Here is a 21894-nt window from a genome sequence, read left to right as displayed (position 1 = left end):
GGTCAAAATAATAATATCTGAATTGCTTCTCTGAACCCTGGGTAGGGATGTGACTTTCTAAACTATGAGAGAGAAAGCTGTTTGCTGTGAATTTTACAAATACCACATAACCTATCCAAAAATGTGTGTTTACATAATGATACCTCTGGCTACCGTCTATTTCACCCTTGGAAATGTTTCATGTCATTCCGCCATAACCCTCATCTACATTTTACATTGTTCTGGGTACCTTACCTAAAGTCACTTGATGAAGATAACAAAGACCAGGGAGCTAAATGGACGTCAGAGCAGCATGCTAGTAACAGAGAATCAGGAGCAGAGATGGCATGGAAACACAGAACCAAGATAAAGTGAGTCCAGATGGTATGTATGAGTTTTCATCATTCCACACAGATGGCATGCAGTTTAAACCTTATGAACTGCTTATATCTACAATTTTCTGTTCAATATTTTCAGACCAGCAAACTACAAGGAAATGAAACCACAGAGAATAAAGCTGAGGAGAAGGGCAGATGACTCAATGTAAAACTGATAAATAAGTTTATTAGTACTAAATGTTAGCCTTGAACAATGCTGACAAAAAAATGGAAAATGATATGAACACTTTAGAAAGTGATTTAGAATTACTTTATACACATTCACAAGCTTCAAGATAACAATTCCCTCTACAGATATTTGTCATGGAGATATATATACATATATATGTGTACATATATCACACACACATATATATAAAACAAAAAACATTTGAAGACTATTTGTAGTGGTATTTTTCACAAGATAAAAAAATGCATTTTAAAAAACCCAAAAGTCCAATAACTGGAGAATGGATAAATATATTATTATATATTATTAGAGTGATATGTCAAACTGCCATAAAAACTATAAAATTTTGCTGTAGCGTTTCATATGCAGCAACTAAAGTACACTTTTGAGACAATGTTAGTGGGGGGGGATCTAGTCTCTGAAGCCGACTTATACAGAAATGGTCATTCATGAGATTGAAATTGCCTAGAGACATAAAAACAAAGCCAAATTTGTCCCCTATGTACAGAATAAGTCCTCAACAGAAATGTCCTGGTTTTCCTTTCAGCACCTAAAGGAATGTCATAGTATGAGTACACATTAATAAGTTGTATGCACAAGTGGCTAAAACCTGAAAGAAAGAGAAGACTGACTTCAGGGTTTCAGGCATCTATATCAAGTACTGTTTAATACAACCCCAGTTCTAACAAATGATGTGGCTGGCATATGTATGAAAGTAAAAGTAGAAGCACATACTCTTATTCTTTCCTGCCTTAATTAGAGATATATCCTTAGTTGTCTTTTTCATTGTTAAACACACATTTGGTTGTTTTATATAGTTTTTGTATACTTCTAGATTGGCATCAAAAGGCCAGCCAACATTGATCATGAGTTCTGACAAACTTTGTAATCATGTATTCCAAACTCAGGCTTACATTTGAATGTTGGCTACATATGTATGAGTTTTCAACTTCCCAGAGAAAATGTCTCCTTAAAAGAGAACAACCAAAAGCTAACAGAAGATACAAGTGTTACCTGGCCTTTGTTCCACTGAGAAAGCAATTCATTTTGTTTCACCCTTTGTGGAATATCGATAACGAAAACATAAAATCACTACAACGAAAACAAAAGCTCTTCAGTATCTCTGATACATCTTCCAAATCAGTGTGTCTGACCTTTTCTTAAAACTTTAACCATCACAAGGAAACCAGTGGGGAGGGAGTCATGTGCTGCCGAGGAGTAGTTAAAGGGCAGGAGAATTCACTGGTGTGAGAAGGGATTAGTGAGAGCTGGAAGAGAGAACCAGCCCCTCCCAGTGTGAGTGATCTGGCTTGGGATTTACTGTCTGGCAGAAAACCACATGCAATTAACAGCTGGCATCAGGGGAAAAACACACATCCAACACTAGCTCTCAAGGAGATCAGCCGAGAAACCTTCCAGGAGTTGATGGTGCTGGTGAGCAGCTTTGTGGTGGGTATACTGTGGCCAAGGCTCTATGAGAATGAAGATTTGCTTGCTATAAACCTGTTCCCCATTCCCTTTTCATATCCATGGTTAAATATTACTATGGTAGTCACCTGCTAGTGGATGTTTTTGGTAAACGACACCTAGGATAAGTCTTTTTAGACTATGTTGATTTTTTTTTTTATTATGTGTATGCACATACCGGGAAACATGTGCATGAGAATAGGTACCCATAAAGGGCAGAGGTGAATTCCCTAGAGCTTCAGTTACAAGAAGTTGGGAGCAATCTGATGTGGGTGCAAGGCTCTGAACTCAGTTTCTCTGTAAGAGCAGTATAGGCTCTTTATCACAGAGCCCTCTCTCCTGCCCTAGAATAGTATTCTTATTGGTAGAAAATTTAAATAAGAAAACTCAAATACCAGGAGAGTAGATTCTGTGATCTAAATATTATGCCTGCAGATATTTAAAGGTGAATAGTTGTTTTTGCTTTTCTTAAGAAGTGTCATTTCATGTGAAAGGATTCTGTTATAGGAATGGGTTGAAAGAATTCCAAAAAACTTTTGCAACTCTGTTTTTGCCTTTTTTTTTTTACAGCTGTATTTTCATCTGTTTGCCCCTGTCTTCTCTATACAAAGAGCAGCATACTAGACCTGTGTCCTGTACTCTTACTTCTAGAAGAATGAAGTCTTCTAGAAAAGTCTTCCCCCTAGTCTCTATCTTCCTCTCCCTGATGCTGTTTCATCATGTCTGGGCTCAATTTCCACGAGAGTGTGCCAATATTGAGGCTCTGAGAAGTGGAGTGTGTTGCCCAGACCTGTTCCCTTCCTCTGGACCGGGAACTGACCGCTGTGGATCATCATCAGGAAGGGGCAGGTGTGTGGCTGTGACCGCAGACTCTCGACCCCACAGCCGCCACTATCCCCATGATGGTAGAGATGACCGAGAAGGCTGGCCTCTGAGGTTCTTCAATAGGACATGTCAGTGCAATGGTAATTTCTCAGGACACAACTGTGGGACTTGCCGTCCTGGGTGGAGAGGACCTGCATGCGACCAGAAAAGTCTCACAGGTAAGTGGAAAGGTGGGGGAGGCAGTTTCACTGAGTTAGGATATGTGAATCCTGAATCACTAAGGTCAGAAGTCACCTTAAATCCTAGAACTCAGCCCATTTTCCTCAGTTGAGCAAACCAAAGTTTAGAAAGTCAAAGAGATGTGTCTAGTAAAGAAGCTTGGGACTGAAACCAAACCCACACCTTTTAACTAATAACATTTCTGTAAGTCTAGAGAGATGGCTTTGTAAGAGCATTCTCAGAGAACCTGATTTCAGATCCCCAGCACGCAGGAAGGAAAATGGGTGTGGCCACTTGTGACTGTATGCTCAGTACTAAGGGTGGGAGATGGGTGGATCTCTGGAGCTTTGAGGGTCACAGGTATAGCCAAAAAGTGATGAACTCCAATGAGAGACCCTGCCTCATGAAAAAAAGGTACAGAGTGATAGAGGGTACTTGACACTCTCCTCTAGTCTTCACACACATGCATGTGTCTGCTACACACACACAGTATTTTCTTCAAAAATACTTATACAGTTCCTAGATGTTAGGAACTTTTGTGACTAGAGGTCTAATCTTTGTACATTAGATTCAGGAAGATCAAACTGAAGGATCTGGACCTTTAGCAAACAAAGCATTCCCACTGAGATCTAGCTAGCTCCTAAAGACATCAGTCTCTCTTCTCTAAGCAGCCCTGGTGACTCATGGTTCCTCACTGTAGTGATGTAGTTCTTGCATTTTAGATGAATGAGCAGATGTGTGCAGTGTTAAACAGTGACAGCAACAGCACTTGCTTGGTTCCCATGTATCAGACACTGAACAAGGGTTTCAAGACTACCTTTTGAGACTTTATTATCATCTTAGCCCTGGCCTACATGGGTGTGTGTGTGTGTGTGTGTGTGTGTGTGTGTGTGTGTCCCCTCTTCATGTTTTTGTAAAGCAAGAGTTCTTTTTATCCAAATATGACATAACATGAAAATTTACCTTAAAAATACACACTATGCTGTGTTTGTCTGCCTTGTTTTTCTGATATTTATAATGTTTATAAAGTAAAAAATTCCACTGGTGATAGTGGTGCACACCTTTAATCCCAACATTCAAGACAGACAGGCAGGAAGATCTCTGAGTCTGAGGCCAGCCTGATCTACAGAGTGAGTTCCATGATAGCCAGAGCTGCACAGAGAAACCATGTATTGAAAAAACTAAAAACAAAGAAATATAATTTTCTTTAAAAATATCAATAATGCACAGAAATTAACATAAAAATCTTTATTAGACAATAAATGATAAATCTGCATATAATGTTAAAGAAAGCTTTTAGAAATCCAAGAATAAATTGCTGAGACAAAGAAGGGAAGGAAGAGATATGAATCTAAACACAGATTTAATTAAGAGTATTTTTAATAATATACAGATTGAACTTCTATAAACATCTATATATCAAGATTCCAATATTATCCAAACTCTGAGATGTTTGAACCCCAACATGGTGTTCCAAATGGAATGCTCCATACTGTTAATCATTGTTTTAAGCACAAAATAATGAAACTGTAGTTGAAACTGTCTTCAGGCTACGTGTGTAATGAGGTGTCTATGAAAAAAAAAAAACGGATTTTACATTTAGCTTTGGACCCAATGCCTAAAATATAATGTACAAAAAATTTCAAAATGTGCAAACTCCAAAATATATCTGGTCCCAAGCATCTTGGAAATGATAACCAACTAAATAATGTACAAAAGATCTGAACAGGTGCACATGTGGCCATTAATGGATACTGGAGGTGTAGCATGTTGTAATATGATTTATAATTATGCTAGTTCTCATGCCTTAATCTTTTCATGCTTAAAGTCAGGAGAAATCTTCTCGACTTAAGTACAGAAGAAAAGAGCCACTTTGTCAGGGCCTTGGATATGGCAAAGCGCACAACTCACCCTCAATTCGTCATTGCCACAAGAAGGACAGAAGACATACTGGGACCAGATGGCAACACACCACAATTTGAGAACATCTCTATTTACAACTACTTTGTTTGGACACACTATTATTCAGTCAAAAAGACCTTTCTTGGAGCAGGACAAGAAAGCTTTGGTGATGTGGATTTCTCACATGAAGGACCAGCTTTTCTCACATGGCACAGGTATCACCTGCTGCAGCTGGAAAGAGACATGCAGGTATGCTGACTCTTGCTTTTTAGGTCCCTACACGTAACTCACAATGTACTGAATGACAAGAATGAGCTTTATCAAGGTACTCTAGACTTTCAGATAAGATCCTTCGGACACTGATTATTTTATAATTTATCAACTGTGAAATGAAAGTAATGTTAATGAGAGAAAAATGGATACCTGTTTAGGCAAGAATTAAAAGTTTAGATTTTGTTTTTATAGTTTGATAACTGAAGTAAACAACTTATGAAACACACAAAAAAAAAAAAAACAAAAAAGGAAAATGAAAAACAAAAAATGAGAAACCTCACTTTCCAGGTCTTCTTCCTCTGTGGAATGTAAGCAGTTGCCACCCCCTGGGGGTATACCTGCATGTCTCACCCTTCCATCCATGTGTATCCATCAAAACAGCTGATGAATCTAGAGCCTAAATCTTTTCATTTTCACTGAGCTATATTTTCTATACTCTCTATCATTTTAGGACTTACAAAAAAATACCCACTCAAAAGCATCACAAACCTGTATAGAAATAATGGATGTGTTCAATTTCTTGGAGGTAGTAATCATTTCATTGTATGCGTGTGTACATGTGTGTGTATGTGTAGTGTGTCTATTGTGTATAGGATATATATGCATATATATATACATATATATTTATATACATGGAAACATCATTTTATATATCATTTTTTTCTAGGAAGACCTCAAAATGACATATTTTTAGACATGAATTTTCAATTGAAAACTAGATTTTTAAAGAAGAACATAAAGCTGAAGCGCAGTAACACCAAGGGGTTTTTGGTTGGTTGGTTGGTTGGTTGGTTGGTTGGCTGCTTGCTTTCTTGCTTGGTTTGGTTTGGTTTGGTTTGGTTTGGTTTGGTTTGGTTTGGTTTGGTTTGGTTTGGTTTTAAGCAGATGTACTCAAAACACACTAATGTATCTCGTAGCATAAGTATGGAATTATTGCCTTTTTACTAATAAACTACTTTGGGGGAAAATATTATTATTCAAAAAGTGAACATTTTAGAGGTTGTGAGTTTAGCTCAATGATATAGCACTTGCCTAGTAAGCACAAGGCTCTAGGTCAAGTTAGTTAGTTAGTTAGTTAGTTAGTTAGTTAGTTTTAGTTTTAGTTTTTCAAGACAGGATTTCTCTGTGTGGCCCTTAGAACTTACTCTGTTGACAAGGCTGGCCTCAAACTCAGAGATCTGCCTGCCTCTGCCTCCCAAGTGCTGGAAGTAAAGGCATATACCACGACTGACCACATAAAATTATTCATTATTGGAGCTCAATTATTAACTCTATAAATTAAGCTTGTTTCTTACATGGAACTACAGTCATGAATTTCTATCTTAAAGTTAAAGTCTTAAAAATCACTAAAATTACCTAAACACACACACACACACACACACACACACACACACACACACACACACACACACACACGAAAGCCTACCTCCACACGAAAGCCTACCTCTCTAGACTTATTTGTTCATTTACTGAGTGTTCTTTTGTTTTTGTTTTTTGTTTTGTTTTTCTAGACAGGGTTGCCCTGGCTGTCTTGGAACTCACTCTGTAGACCAGGCTGGCCTCGAACTCAGAAATCCACCTGCCTCTGCCTCCCAAGTGCTGGGATTAAAGGCGTGCGCCACCACTGCCCGGCTCATTTACTGAGTGTTATGCTGCTATGCTAGCATTTCAAAAGGAAACAATGGGTAGCAGAGACAAACATGATACACTACAACACAGAGTCAGATAATCAAAAGGAGTCTGGGCATGTGCACTGTGAGGGTGATTGAACAGCCCCCCTAGTCCTCTCGGCATCATATTTTAAAGCTCTGATTAAAAGAAAGACATTAAATAGATTGTGAGTCAATAAATCTGTCATCTGTAACCAACTCTAGATCTTCATTCCCTCGAGATGTTTTTCCCAATGGCTCAACAAAATGAAAGGGCAGATGGGAAGTGTCTAAAAGCCACAGTTCTGCATGTGTAACTTCCACCTCAATGACTTCCATTTTTTAGCCCAGAGCACAAGGCATCCTACTGTTCCAGGCTATAAGTGACATGCAGCACTAAATGAGTGTGCCCAAATGCCAGCCACCCAACCACGGTTGTTCTTGATTCATAATGAGCTTGGAAGTTGTTGCTAACTTTGGCGAGAAACGATAACAGTTTTTGTATGCGTGATATAAATCCTTGGAGATCAATAACTAGACTTACCTTGAACAGCCCCTGACTTTCTAAAACACCCAAGGATAAGGAAATGTCTGCTGGAAGGGAGATACAATTAAAGAGCAGAAATCACCAGGTGCTTGAAAGACACAGAAGGCAAAAGCAGCTCCACACTAAACCCACCACCCTCTGGAAGTCACTCCCCAAAGGCTAAAAGAAAGGCAAAGGAGAGAAGCAGTGTTTTCAGGAATCCAATAATATAAGTATGTGTCCTTGGGCTCATGCATTTTCAATAACAAGTGAGATGGTTTCAAAGTAGAAACTAGGTCATTGGTCTTAAGAACAATAGGCACAGAATCCATTCTGCTTCGGCTTAGCATTTTGTCTGCTAGCTTCAGGCACATGCCTGTCTTCCTAGTTCAGCACTGAAGTGTGGGTCTCTAAACAAAACTACTTTATTGCTTTGCAAATGAAGTTTGTGTGAGACAAAACATGCAGTCTGTCAGCAAACCATAATCTAACTTACTATAGTCATTCAGACCACATTATAAACAAGACCCAAAGAAATTATCATTCCACAAATCATTTAAGAGCTAAAGTCACAAACACTGCTAAGATTTCATGGTGTTTCAATTAAAACTAAAATGAAAGAGACGGAAAAATCAAGGATTGTGATATAACCAGTAGAAACACAATTATTTGCCAAAAATGAAAACTCTATGTTTCTCTCCAAATTATTTCAAAAAATTTCTTCATGAAGTGAGTTTCATTGCTTCTACTTTCCATTTGACTTCCCCAACTAATTTCAAACTTTGTTCAATAAGGTCCTTGACTCTCTGGGACCCCAGACATTATTGATGCACTCCCTGGTTCCTTAGCAGGTAGAGAGCTAACGAAAAAAGACACCAGAGCCACACAAGCCAAAACACAAGATGTAAGCTGAAGTAGAGACCACTAACGGATTTCTATGTTCTAGGAGATGCTGCAGGAGCCTTCTTTCTCCCTTCCTTACTGGAATTTTGCAACTGGGAAAAATGTCTGTGACATCTGCACTGATGACTTGATGGGATCCAGAAGCAACTTCGATTCTACTCTTATCAGCCCCAACTCTGTCTTTTCGCAATGGAGAGTGGTCTGTGAATCCTTAGACGAGTACGATACCCTGGGAACCCTTTGCAACAGTAAGACCCAAATGACAGCTACTCTTCACAATTCTTTATTCTGTAAGAGCCTTGCAGCCTGTAAGGCTCTTCTACAGTATGAAATCTGCTATCCCTCTTCAGAGAGTCTGTGCAGGTGCACACTGAGAGCCAAAGGAGACTCAAGGCGGTTCACAGGGTGCTCCTGGGAAGCACAAAGTACTTGTGTATTTTATTGATTTTCTCCTGCAGTACAATCAGTACATTTCTAACTTCATTTTCAAAAAGCCTAGTGTGGATTAATCCTCTTAATACGCCCAGAACTGCTTAGCAGTCATGTGTCTTGGGCTGGAATTTCACTGAAAATGTCTCCCAAAAAAAGTCTGAAATGTGTAAAAATTGGTTGGGAGTGCTCTGGGAGCAGAACAAGAGGAAGAGAAGCAGAGAAGGGAAAGTCTATGTTTGTTCAGCCAGAGAACTAAAATCTGAAACAGATACCTTTCATAGGAATGCACTCCCAAATAGGAAGGTATAGCAACAGCAATGGCTACAGACTCACTATTCTCAACTTCCGAAAGACAGTGTCCAATGTCTGTCCATTGTGCCTTTGCCATGGAATATGTCTGCTCTATACCAGCCTGTTCCTGACCTTTCATTTTCTTCCATGAAACATAGTTACCCTTCCTGTGCTGCTAACCCAGTCTTTATTGTTGGGATTCTCTACTGCTTCTTCTTTTTCTTCTTCAAGCATTTCCACACATATTTTAAATACTTGGTTTCCATAAGAAAATTAGAGTTGTGATTTATTATTGCATGTGTGATACATCACTATGCTTGTATTTTATGCATCAACTTTTGAATTGCTTTAGAAGCTTAAAGAGGGAATAGTTATAAATAAATCAAAGGAACTAAGTACATTTTCCCCATTAGGAAAGCATTTAGTTGTGTATTAATATTTTTTAAATGTGATAATACATGAATGTTTCCTTTAGAAGTCTAACACCTGAGCAATTGGTTCCACCTTGTGACAGAGGAATGAAATTGAAGGTCAGCATATCCCTCACATACTAACACATTCATCTTTCTCACCAGACTGCTATATTTAGGGCTGGAGGATTTTAGATATTTTCTAGCCATGCTGATACTGCCTCTCTCTCTGTGTGTGTGTGTGTGTGTGTGTGTGTGTGTGTGTGTGTGTGTGTGTGTCTGTGTTTAAGCCATAGGACACCCTCAGTTGTCATTCTTTTGGCTTTTCCTACCTTTTTATTTTTGAGACAGAGTCTCACTGTATAGCGCTGGCTGTCCTGCTACTCATTATGTAGTCAGGGCTGGTTTCTGACTCATAGAGATCCAACTGCCAGACTACTACTGTCTCTTGAGTGCTGAGATTAACACCAGGCTCCAAGATCTACCCTTGAGAGAGACAGGACAATGTTTCTTACTGCCCCAGAGCCCATCAATGAATGGCTCATGACCACACCTGTCTCCGCCTGCTCAATGCTGATATTGCACGTGTAGCCTAAATTACTTCACTTTCTTTTCTGTGGGTTCTTGGATCAAACTTGAATTCTCAAGTATTTTACTTTTATAAGCTATCTTCCCAGCTTAGGACTAATAATTTTAAAAGAATAAATGTACAAAGTACAGCGTTAGAGAAAAACAAAAGTGGAAGTATTTCATTTCACCACAGCTTTTCCTATCATTCAATTTAACAAGCCTCACAATATCATGAGAAGCTGAAGAGTGCTTATTTTTGGTTAAACAAATTTTGAGATTGCCTGCTGGGACAACTCAAGATGTAAAACTCAAACACCATATTTATTGAACATGGTAAAGAGAGCTGGAAAGATGGCTCCTCAAGTAGAATCTCATGTTGCCATGACAACCTGAACTCAATTCCTAAGATGCACATGGTGGTCCTCTCACCTCTCCATGTGCACACATAGACACACACACACTTAACTTCAAAACTTAAACAGTAAAGAATAAAGGAAAACAGCCTGTATCAATCACATCATGGGTCTCATTGAATAAGATTCTTACTGTGTCTTTTCAGTTATTTCTTTTATCTGTTTGTGACTGAGAAGATGTTATTCATTTCTCAAGTTTCATTGACATCTTCTCCAGGAGACTGGTGCATGCATGTCCTTGGATTAACCTTTCCTTGGAGATTTCATACTCCCATTGTTATTTACTTGTTTCACAGAATTTAGTGGATGGGAAGAGTGAGTTAGTGACACTTGCCATCCTTTGAGCCCGCATACATCTTCAGTTCATCAGATGAAAAGCACTGGTTCATTCTTTACAGGATTTTTCAAACCTATATTTTCTCTTGGACATTCTGAACTTCTCATTCATTCAGATGTGGAAATTTTACAGGCCTATATAAGTCATAGGACATTAATGATTGAGTTGCCAAAGGTTGTTCATGGGCAAACTAATATTCAAAAACACTGGGGAAAAATCTAAAATAACTAAGTTGGTACCTTTAGCTGGCCAAACTCTCAACCATGAAACTCCATGAACATTAACTAGGATGCAGGTGCTTGCAAGCAAAGCAGACAGTATTTTTCCTTAATGGCACTTATTGATGATAATTCCCCAAACAGTAATCCCCAAAATACCACTGTAAAATCAGACGTGAGATTTAGTGATGCCTGGAGGTTTTTTGAAGATAGTCTATACCCCTAAATGTATATGGACACTACAATTCTAATACAGATCTAAGTTTTACTGCTGTAATATTTAATAGCCATTATGTTAATGTATCAGGCAGTCAGCATTGTGCTAAGAATTCAATAGAAGACACTTGTAAATGAAGAGGAAAGCAAGCTGAAGTTGCAGTGCTGTCCCTCACATGCCAATATATTGCTTGCCTTGTCCCTATGGGGTACTTATGAGTCTATCAATCACCATTGAATACTCATGAAAAGTGATCTGAGCCATTCTTGCCTTGTCCCATTTACCTAAGGCTCCAGTTTTCCTTCACTTCCAGTTAAAATAAACATAACCTTCTGAGCTTGGTACTTGATTTCTTCACAATTTGGCACTAGTCTAGCTTCTCATTCTCCTGACAGTCTGTTCTGCTCCTTGCAAGCTCTTCCACCAAAGAGATCCCTTATTGCAGCCACAAGAAAATATGAAGCAACTCCTTGTCACCAAGAAAACACAAGGCACTGTACCAGGAATGGTGAAAGAGTTCATGTTCTCGTGAGACAAACAGAAGGAAGCTTCTGGGTTTTTGCTATTTCTGTTTTAGACTAGTCATCTTGCAAAATCTCTCTGACTTTACCTATGTAAATTCTTCACCAATCATTCAGTAGTTCAGAGTTTCCTGTAAATCTATTCTTTTTCTCCCTGTCTCTCTCTGTGTCTCTGTGTGTCTCTCTGTCACACTCTGGGTGTCTTTTTTCTTTCTACCCCTCCCTCCCTTCCTCTCTTTCTTTGCCTTTCTTCCCTACTCTATACCACCCTTTGGTTTAATGATGACATTGATTGATTTTTTTAAATGTAAAACATTTGTTGATTGAAATATGCACAATGTTCCAATGAGGTTTGAGGGTACTTTTTTATTTCTTTGAAGGCTTATAACAGATGGCATTTGAGCGTGTGTGTGTGTGTGTGTGTGTGTGTGTGTGTGTGTGTGTGTGATATATTTTCAGTTTTATAAAATTATTATTTATAACAAAATTCAGTTTCTCATTTACTTATATTCTTGTAATAAAGCTTGTTGCAACTTAGCAGCACTCATATCCATGTCTCTCAGCATGATTAGTTTTTCCTTCCAATGTTTGTTATATATCACGTTGTCTCAATTCATGGAAGTAGGATAATATAATTTGGGTGTATTTCACAGTAAACATGTCTTTTCATATTTCTTTCGTAAGGATCTATTTTCTGTGTTTTCACTGTATAAACAGAGCAATGCTCAGATCTGTACATATCCTTTAACTGTGTACATGCCTTTCCTTTCTAGGCACTGAGGGTGGGCCCATCAGAAGAAACCCAGCTGGAAACGTAGGGAGACCAGCAGTGCAGCGTCTTCCTGCGCCACAGGATGTCACTCAGTGCTTGGAGGTCCGTGTGTTTGACACGCCCCCTTTTTATTCCAATTCAACAAACAGCTTTCGAAACACAGTGGAAGGCAAGTAAACAAAATGGGTGTTTTGAATTAATCTAGTTAGAAGTGCAAGTTGGAGTGGCTCAAATTAGATGGCTTTGAAAAGGCTTTGAAAGCCATACTGGTCATGTAGGTTCACATGAACTGGCTGTTGATTTTGATTCAGTAACAATTTCTGGTTCAAAAATAAGGGGAGCATCAGCATCCATTTGGCTATGAGAGAAAATCCATGGGGAAGGACTGGTTTAAATCTCTTACATATCTAGAGCCTCTTTAACTTAGGTGCCTGACAGTTATCAGGCCAGCCCGTGTAATAACGTTGTGCTGCTGCATTGACGGGTGACTTTCATAATTATAGATCTATTTCTTTACAAAATAAAATTAACAATTCTTTTAAGTGCCAATTACTTAACAGTCTGTTTGATCTGATTTGTTGAGAAGTCTTATTTAGGGTTCAACACTTTGTATAAAATTTTAAGGTCTGTAAAAATTTAAATAAATGTCTACTGAGGTTTAGCTTGATTTTCCTCATTTCATAACAACTAAAGTACTTTGAAGTTAAGAAAATGCACAATTCACATAGATGCAATGGCTTTTCTAAGATAGCGAACAGTAATATATATATGCATATATATATTCAAATTTATAAGAGGATATAATTATGTCTTACTTAATTTTAAGTTTGTTACCGTTGAAATTTCCCTTGAGTTCCTGAATCATGCTTGTTAGGTGTACTAACCCCCTTCCTTTCCTATGATCTAAAATATGTAAAACTTAAATCCAATTGTTACTTTTCATATTGTGCCCTTTAATCAAAATTTACTCTCCTTAAGTTTATTTAAATGATATTAACTCACTGACAAAATTGATTGAATATTTACTACAATATTTACTTCATACAGATAACTGAACTGGTATCTCCAAAGTTAAAGTGTTTTTTTTTTTTTTAGAGCAATATACTATGTTTTCTGTGTCAAAAGTATGGAATAAATGTATTAAAATGATTAAGTTAGTGAGTATATATTCATAGCAGTTCAACCCAACCAGACACACTTAATTCAATCCCTAATCTCAAGCCCTCTAACTGCTTTCTGGCCTATTTGGCCTTAATTTGAATCTGCCTAAATATGTAGAGTTACTATAAACATTTCCTAAATATTTTGAAAGTAATCCTCCCAGATCTTTAAAACTGTATATGAAAAGTAGGCAAATGGTGACACATTAGCATCCCCACAAAATTAATTCTCTAAAAATAAATATGCTGGCAGTCACTGAAAAGGAGGCAGGTGGGAGAGTGTCCAGACGAGTGACAGCATAGCTCCCCAGTGGTCACCACAGTAAATGGAGGATTTCCACTGTCTCTGTTTCCATGCAGAACAATCTGTGCCTTGTCAAAATTCAGCATTTATACATTCTGACTATTATACTTTGCAGGTCACTTTGTTAACCTAAAAACTACATTTGGAATGCCATGCTACCAGCTCAGAACTAACCTAGTTCTGGGGATAGCAAGCAAATGTCATCAACCATTGCTCCAGAGAGGCAACACTATTCTAATGAGGCAATATTTAGCCTGGCGAGTTTTGACAACCTTTTTCCTAATTTAATCACTGCTGTTGACTATCAATGTTGTCTACTCTTTTCATCCTTACTTTCAAATGTAGGTTACAGTGATCCCACGGGGAAATATGACCCTGCTGTTCGAAGCCTTCACAACCTGGCCCACCTCTTCCTGAATGGAACAGGAGGACAAACCCATTTGTCTCCCAATGATCCTATTTTTGTCCTCCTGCATACTTTCACTGATGCGGTCTTTGACGAATGGCTAAGGAGGTATAACGCCGGTGAGGTGCTTTCTTATGTTTTCTGCAAGCTTTACAAAGAGCTTATCCTGAAGGTGTGGTTATCAATTTAAGCTAGTTCTTGACACCTATAAAATATGCTCCAAAATAAAGATGCAGTAGCTCTCACATCCAGCGCTTTCCAAATACTCAAAACCACCTTGAAAAGTGCAGAAGTCTCTCAGTACAGTAACCAATAAGATGACAGTACAGTCATTTTTGTCATAAAAAGATGACTACGATGTTTCCCAAGATTTTATATTTTCCAACAAACCTTCTCATTGCTTTTTAGAATAAATGGACGGATGTTGCAGATCTTTTATGGGGTTTCACAAAAGACTAAACATGCCATATCCATAAGCTGCAGTTCTGCGTTGTATTACTTTATTGTCTCACAGAAATGGAAATTTTGCTCTACTTGAAAAGTTAACCATTTTTATATCACACCATAGGAAATCTCCTTTAAGTTTATTTCAATGCTTTCTTTAAAGTATTATTTTAGAGACCTAATTTACTGCACTCCTACTCAGCTGAGAGAAGTGCAATGCTTTTCTAAACCAAACCATGAAAGGACTTCCACTGGTTAAACATCATAAAATTTCATACTTTGAAAAATGTTCTGCATGTGATCTACCATGCCTTTATCATGCACACACAATGCTGAAGGTTAGCATTCTGTTGCTGTACCTTTCCAGTGAGGGCATCCATGCTTCTTTGTGTGTGACAGAAACCTCTATTGCAACCTGTTCCAGACTATTATTCTATGTGTTGATCAAAATATATACTATTCTGTCAGAAAGCGCTTAAGAAACAAGTAATTTGCCATATATGGTAGGATCTATAATTCCGGTAATCAGAAGTTTGAGGCAGAGGCCTTAGAGTTCAAGGCCAGCCTGTACTACAAAGGGAGGAACTGGCTCAAAAAAGAAAAATCAGACAGGAAATTTGCACATAAATTCTTGCTTAACTGTCAATGTTTTATAAGTTGGAATATGCAATTGGTGTCCTGGCTCAGATTTCATGTGTATTTACATACATAACAACAATTACTTACAGTGTTCGTGTCTGTCTTAGTCATTATTCTATTGCTGTGAAGAGAAAACATGACCCAGACAACTCTTACAAAAGAAAGCATTTACTTGGGTGCTCACTTAACAGTTTCAGTGGGTGAGTCTATTATCATGGTGGGAAGCAGACAGGTGTGATGCTGAAGCAGTAGCTGAGAGCTTACGTCTGAGCCATAGGAACCAGGCAGGAAGAGAAAGATACAGGATCTGAAGTGAATTTGGAAACCTCAAAGACCACCCCAGTCAAACACCTCCTCCATTGAGGTCACACCTACTCTAAGATGACCACGCCTCCTAACCTTCCCTTGCCTAGTCTTCTCAAGCAGCTCTACTCCCTGGTGGCTAAGCATTCAGATATATGAGCCTATAGGGGGCCATTCTCATTCAAACCACCATAGTTTCTTTAAAGTAAAATAAGAAATTAATATATTTATGATACAATTTGAATACAGTAATCAAGGTTTTCAGCTTCTCTAACTTTGCAACCATAACCCTCACTCCTTAACTTATAGCTTTACTTTCGGCACTTGCTTCTTTGGTCTGTTCCAATATTATTTGTCACCTTAGGTATGATTAAGTAAATTGTTTTTTATTATAGCACTATACAAGCTAGAAGTAATAGGTTAAAAATTAACAAAATCAGATGTTGTTACATACAGGCTTTGGGAAACTAGCCAAAAATATACAGAAATATCTATATAGCCATTCCCAATGCTGTGAATGTTAGACTTCTCAAAGAGAGTAGAAATGGTCTTTTTAGAGACTTCTAGAAACTGTTAAATTCTACTTATTTTTCATATTCTGGTTGAAAAACAATTAATGCACATTCATATAAATTTGTTAAAGATTCTCCAAGTCTAATTTAAAGGTTGTTAATGAACCAGAAAGCTGTGTTTTCTTCTCACTCTCCTTTGCCCTCCTCTGCTTGAGCTTTGTGCAGTTTAAAAATTCTCAGCTACTAGGCAGGCATTGGGTAGAGGAGAAGAGCCCTAAATAAACAGTTCTCAGCCAGAGACATTTTTCTGATAAAATATGGTCTTAAACTATAGAATTTCAATGCTGAAAATTTGCATGAAAATGAAAACTGACCAATCAAATACTTTCCATTTATTTCTGAATGAATTGGAAAAGATGCTTCGAATTAAAAAGATCAGCAAGAGTAAGGACTTGGCAAGAATCTCTAAAGAGTTCCACAAAGCAGAAGACCTTTTGAAAGTCCTTGAAAGAGGCCAGGACCAGAAAGGATGAGGTTGTTTTGCCGAAGTCTACCAAAGGTTATAACCATTGCAGGGTCTTCATAAGTCAGAATTGTAGAACAATAAAAAATCAGAAGTCAGAATAACAACAAGTCAGTCTTACAACCTTACCTGCTACAAGATCCTATTGTTGGACACAGAACAGTGCAGTACAGCACATTCAAATGCTCTCAACCATCATGTTCATTCTTATTCACGAATTTTTGTTGGTTTGATTACTTGTTTGATATTTTGAGTGACAGTTTCACTACATAGCCCTGCCCTAGAACTAGCTATGTAAGCCCAGATGAACTCAAACTCACAAAGACCTGCCTGTCTCTGCCTCTCACTCTTATCAATCTGAGTAACATACAACTCAATATCCCTCTTCCATTACTTTAGAATTATGTGTTCTTTCAAACATAGTGTTCCAGAACTTCATGCATTTTTTTTTCAGAGGAAGCAGTTTGTACATTTCCAAAATGATTACTTTTTCTCAGGCTAGAAGGAAAATGGAACAATCATAAATCCTTTCCTGAACATGAGCTGAGCACTTAATGTTTCCTAGATGACATCCTAAGCACCAGACATAGCATCCAGAACTCAAAAGTAGTATCCTCCTGAAATTTACCTACCTATTGGTAGATATTAAGATAGATGACTATAAATAAATACAGTATAGTAGAAAGTGGAAAGTTGTAGTAGGTAAATAAAAGCAGACAGGAGATTGGGAATGATGTGTAGACAAATGGAAGATCATCCTGAAACAAAGGAATTTGACGGAGCCAGATATGGCTGGAGCAGATGCACCTTGGGAAGAGAAGGAGGGAGGAAGTGGGCTCTGCAGAAAAAAATGGGAAAACACTCAGGCTCACTGCATTACAGCCTTGGAGAAATGGGGATCTTAAGAAGGATCTTGCAGAGAGAAGTTACCTGTGATACATACAATTGTGAATGCTGTTTTTGCTATGACTCTTCTTCCCATCTTAGTGAACCTTATCCTATAGCAGAAGCAAACTGAATTGAAAGTGATCAAGTCAGAATTCAAGTGACAGGTTTAAAATTGTAATAAGCCTCAACACAGAACTTTCATAGGTTACTAGTACTACAACAGGATGTGAGGCTTTGAGGACTGGAAGGTGGCTTCTTTGTTCAGTGAATCAATACCTAGCACTAGCAGGCACTCAATATATTTAAATAAATATTTTATTTCTTGTAGTACGGGATAAAGCTAAAGTTACAGAAATATGAAAGCCATCCCCATTTTGGTAACGGATTTTTCTCAAAGCAAATGCTGAACCATCCTTTCATGACTCCACAGATACCAAGCCTCCCACAAAAGAACACCCTTTACCCTTGTTGGCCTCTCATATGCCAGGTGTCCTCAAAGAAGCAGTTAGTGCCCTTCCTAAACATATATCCAGCTAGGGTTTTGTGATGTTCTGTTGGGTATTTAATAGCACTCATACGAATACAGATTAACAAGAAAAACACAGCTCACTTTTGACACAAAGAACCTATCCTTACTTTCATTCTTAATCACAAAAACCCACTAAAAGATAAATGCCTTCTGTTTAAATGGCTGATTTGGGTAGAAGAAAGAAATAAGACAACAGGGAACAGTGTTCTAGAGATCAGATTCAAATTTTAAGAACCTTTTGCTAACAGTAAAAATGGAAATAAATTTAATACTGATTTCTCTCCAAGTAAACTGGAAAAAAAACAGAAATATTAAACAAATATAATTGAGATCAAGGCCAATCATCTGTCAAGTTTGAGTTACAGACCATAATAGAGAAAGGGCAGATCTGGCTCTTCAGAGACTGAAAAATGTGTTTTATGAATTAATTTAAATTAACTTGTGTGGTTTTAAAATTGAAGAGCTGAGAATCTTATACAGAAGTATAGCTCACATTCTATCAAGACAAGTGCTGGTAGCACATTCTCCCTGTTCTGCAGAGACACTTGCCTTGTGAGTATACTTGATATAATCTATAAAAACACTTTTGATGTATTTCCTGCACATTGGCCACCTTCAGAACATAACAACTACTCTCATATCAACTTCCTGTCTGCTAACAACCTGCCTTTGGAATATTTTAGATATTTCTACCTTCCCTCTGGAAAATGCTCCCATTGGACATAACAGGCAATATAACATGGTCCCATTCTGGCCTCCAGTTACCAACACAGAAATGTTTGTTACCGCTCCAGACAACCTGGGATACGCTTATGAAGTTCAATGGCCAGGTCAGTTTTGTCAGTGTATTTTTACTGTGATGTTCTCCAAAAGCAAATTTGTCATCTTGAAAGTAAGGTGCACATAGTTCTGAGTTTAGTGTGTTCTATTGGATATGAAGTTCTCCCATGAATTCTTACTTGGGAATAGAAACTGAAAAGTTATCACTTAATGACTACTCACTTTGACCCAGTAGTGAAATAATTGAACAGCACTCTATCTTACTTGATCTTCATAGTCTTTGGAGACAAGTATTTTATTTCTCATTTTGCAAATAAAAACCTCAAACATTGGAAATTAGTTCTAATACTGAAAAGGTTATGTTTCAGGTAAAGATGACCATGAGTTTTAAATGTAGATACCTGTAAAGGGACAGGTAATTGAAGTATTCAAAGATTTTCTGGGATTTTAAAATTCAAGACTTTCAACTCTAAATTTTCCTCAACAAACAAAAGCTAATGAAGAATCACAGATGTGAAAAGATTGGCTCTTTAAAAAAAGAAAAAGAAAAGCAATTCTTCCAACAGCCTATTAATCCTGTGCAGGGTCTCAATTCTTTGAAATATGACATGTCTTTAACTTTAGAATGGCAATAACATTGATTTCAGTTTGGCACACTCACAAAAGGAATTAAAAAGTCCTTTCAAGATGGCAGGTGCTAGGCTCCGGTAATATGGCGAACAAAAACTAAACCTGAGGGTCTCTCCTACTGTGCCTTAAACAGTGCCTAAGTGTAAGCTGTCCATTTTTGTAATAATTATTTTAATATTCATTTTACTCTCATCTTATTTTTCAAATAGGCCAGGAGTTTACTGTGCCTGAAATCATTACAATTGCTGTAGTGGCTGCGCTGTTACTTGTAGCTGCCATTTTTGGGGGTGCTTCTTGTCTGATCCGTTCTAGAAGCACCAAGAATGAAGCCAACCAGCCTCTCCTCACTGATCACTATCAACGCTATGCTGAAGAATATGAGGAACTCCCGAATCCTAATCAATCTATGGTCTGATACCCACAGGACTGTCCCCTCATGCAGCAGGTTGGGAAGCAACCTGATTGAACACAGGTTTCAACCATATTTCCTTTTGCTTCTTTCTTTTCTAATACAGTTGTGGTTTGGAATTAAAGCATTGCTTTTCAGCGAAGACAATTCAGAATCTTTTCAATGAGGTTTAATTATTAGTTCTATTGAAGATGGAAAATTGTATCAGCTCTATGATATCTGAAAGGATAATGGGATGAACTTTGTGGTATTCTGAAGATGGCCTGAATGCTGTGGAAAAAAAGTGATGATTTGTTTACACAGGAAAATAAGTTTAATGGAAAATCTCTACTTCAAATATATGAGTAGCCATTCTTATGGAGTTAACATGTGAATGCATTGGTATTGTTGGTACTAATCAAAAGATATAAAAGCAGCCATGTTGATTAGTTAACATAAATTACATGACATTATAAACCAGTAGAATCGTAATTATCATCCTCAAATTGGTCTCATTTTGCTGTCAGCATATATTATTTGGTCTCAGGTGCAAGGCCACAACAAAGTCAGTCCTTGTCACACTTTGTGAAAATGAAAGCTACACTTGCTGGAACATAGCTGCTAATGCGTATTTGCCACTGTGTTCCCTAGCTCAGTTCTCTGGACACGAAACTGCCTGTGCCACAGTTCACCTCTTAATTCTCATGTCTCAGAAGCCTTCATGGAAGGTATAAGACAGAGGAAACAGTGTTCTGTGCATCTTATCAAACGTGTTTCATTTCAACAGCATTGCTTCACCACTTATCAGCTTTCTGTGTCTTTCAAAATAAATATAATAAAATCTTATTTCACTGGTTCCAGGTTTTCAAAAGTGCTTTATTTTTTCCTTCTATCTTTTTTTAAGACAACATCTAACTCTGTAGTCCCAGATAAACTGAAACTCTCTATCAAGACCAGGCTTGTCTAAAATTCATAAAAATCCACCTGCCTCTGCCTCCCCCAGTCCAATAATTAAAGAGGTGTCCCACTTACATTCGAACATGATATGCATTTTTCTTTAGTTTTATGCTATTAAACATTGTTCCAAAGATGAACATTTCTTTCATAGATATATGAAAAATATAAAGTAGGTCAAAGATGAACATTTCAGGCTAGTCATAACAAATATTCTAACTAAAATGGTTCAAAAGAAGTAATAGCAATAAAATAGTAACCCAACCCAACCAAATCATGGTTGGTTTGATATCCCAACTTACAATGGAGAAACAAGATTAAAGTTACATTCACTAGGTGTCTTTATTTAAGCAATATTAAGGCTATGTAGAGAAAATATAGAATGGAATATAATAAATGATATATATTAAAAGTGCTTTTAAATTTTTCAAGTAGCACTATTCACTTGATTCTCTTCAATCACACCTTACATGTTAAAATATTACATATTTGTAATATTTTAGAGATGTTTATAAATGTTGGTTTTATTTGCCAGATTTAATTGTCTTATTGGAGGCTTACTACTGAATAAGGTCAACCTTTCTATCTTTTTCTGAACTCTGGCTGGATCATTCAACTCAGTTGTTCTGGCTCAAAGTCCCCTCTAAACTGACTGTTTCAACCTGGCTTCTCTCAGCTTCTGACTGATTTGTTCTGCTTGGCCTCAAACTAACTCTGGAAGCTTTTGCTAATCTCCTTCCCTGGCTCATTCTGTCTTCACCTGCAATGTGCTCATTCATATTCTCTCTCTCTCTCTCTCTCTCTCTCTCTCTCTCTCTCTCTCTCTCTCTCTCTCTCTCTCCACTGCTTTCTTAAGTCACATCTCTTTCCTGTGCTGTTCTTGTGAGAATTGGGTATAGTCTTTCTCTGACTCATTCTGTCAAATCTTTCTCTAATTTGTCAC

General features: G+C 37.6%; 1 protein-coding gene across 2 annotated transcripts; it reads left to right on the top strand.

Moving 5' to 3' along the window:
• Positions 1–1796: 1796 nt before the first annotated feature.
• Tyrp1 (tyrosinase related protein 1) lies at positions 1797–20853 on the top strand. Of its 2 annotated transcripts, none has more exons than XM_034502138.2 (8): positions 1797–1980; positions 2584–3056; positions 4886–5208; positions 8354–8558; positions 12493–12660; positions 14301–14480; positions 18883–19029; positions 19819–20853. In XM_034502138.2, the coding sequence occupies exons 2-8, from the start codon at positions 2669–2671 to the stop codon at positions 20022–20024; spliced, it is 1617 nt and encodes a 538-aa protein (XP_034358029.1). In that variant the 5' UTR covers positions 1797–1980; positions 2584–2668; the 3' UTR covers positions 20025–20853. The 2 variants fall into 2 exon arrangements, with proteins under 2 accessions (XP_034358029.1, XP_034358028.1); XM_034502137.2 differs by having other exon boundaries at positions 1797–1995.
• Positions 20854–21894: the final 1041 nt, after the last annotated feature.

Source organism: Arvicanthis niloticus, chromosome 5, assembly GCF_011762505.2.
Source record: "Arvicanthis niloticus isolate mArvNil1 chromosome 5, mArvNil1.pat.X, whole genome shotgun sequence".
NCBI lineage: Eukaryota > Metazoa > Chordata > Mammalia > Rodentia > Muridae > Arvicanthis > Arvicanthis niloticus.
The sequence above is the reverse complement of the archived record's forward strand: the minus strand, read 5'-3'. Positions and strand labels throughout refer to the sequence as shown.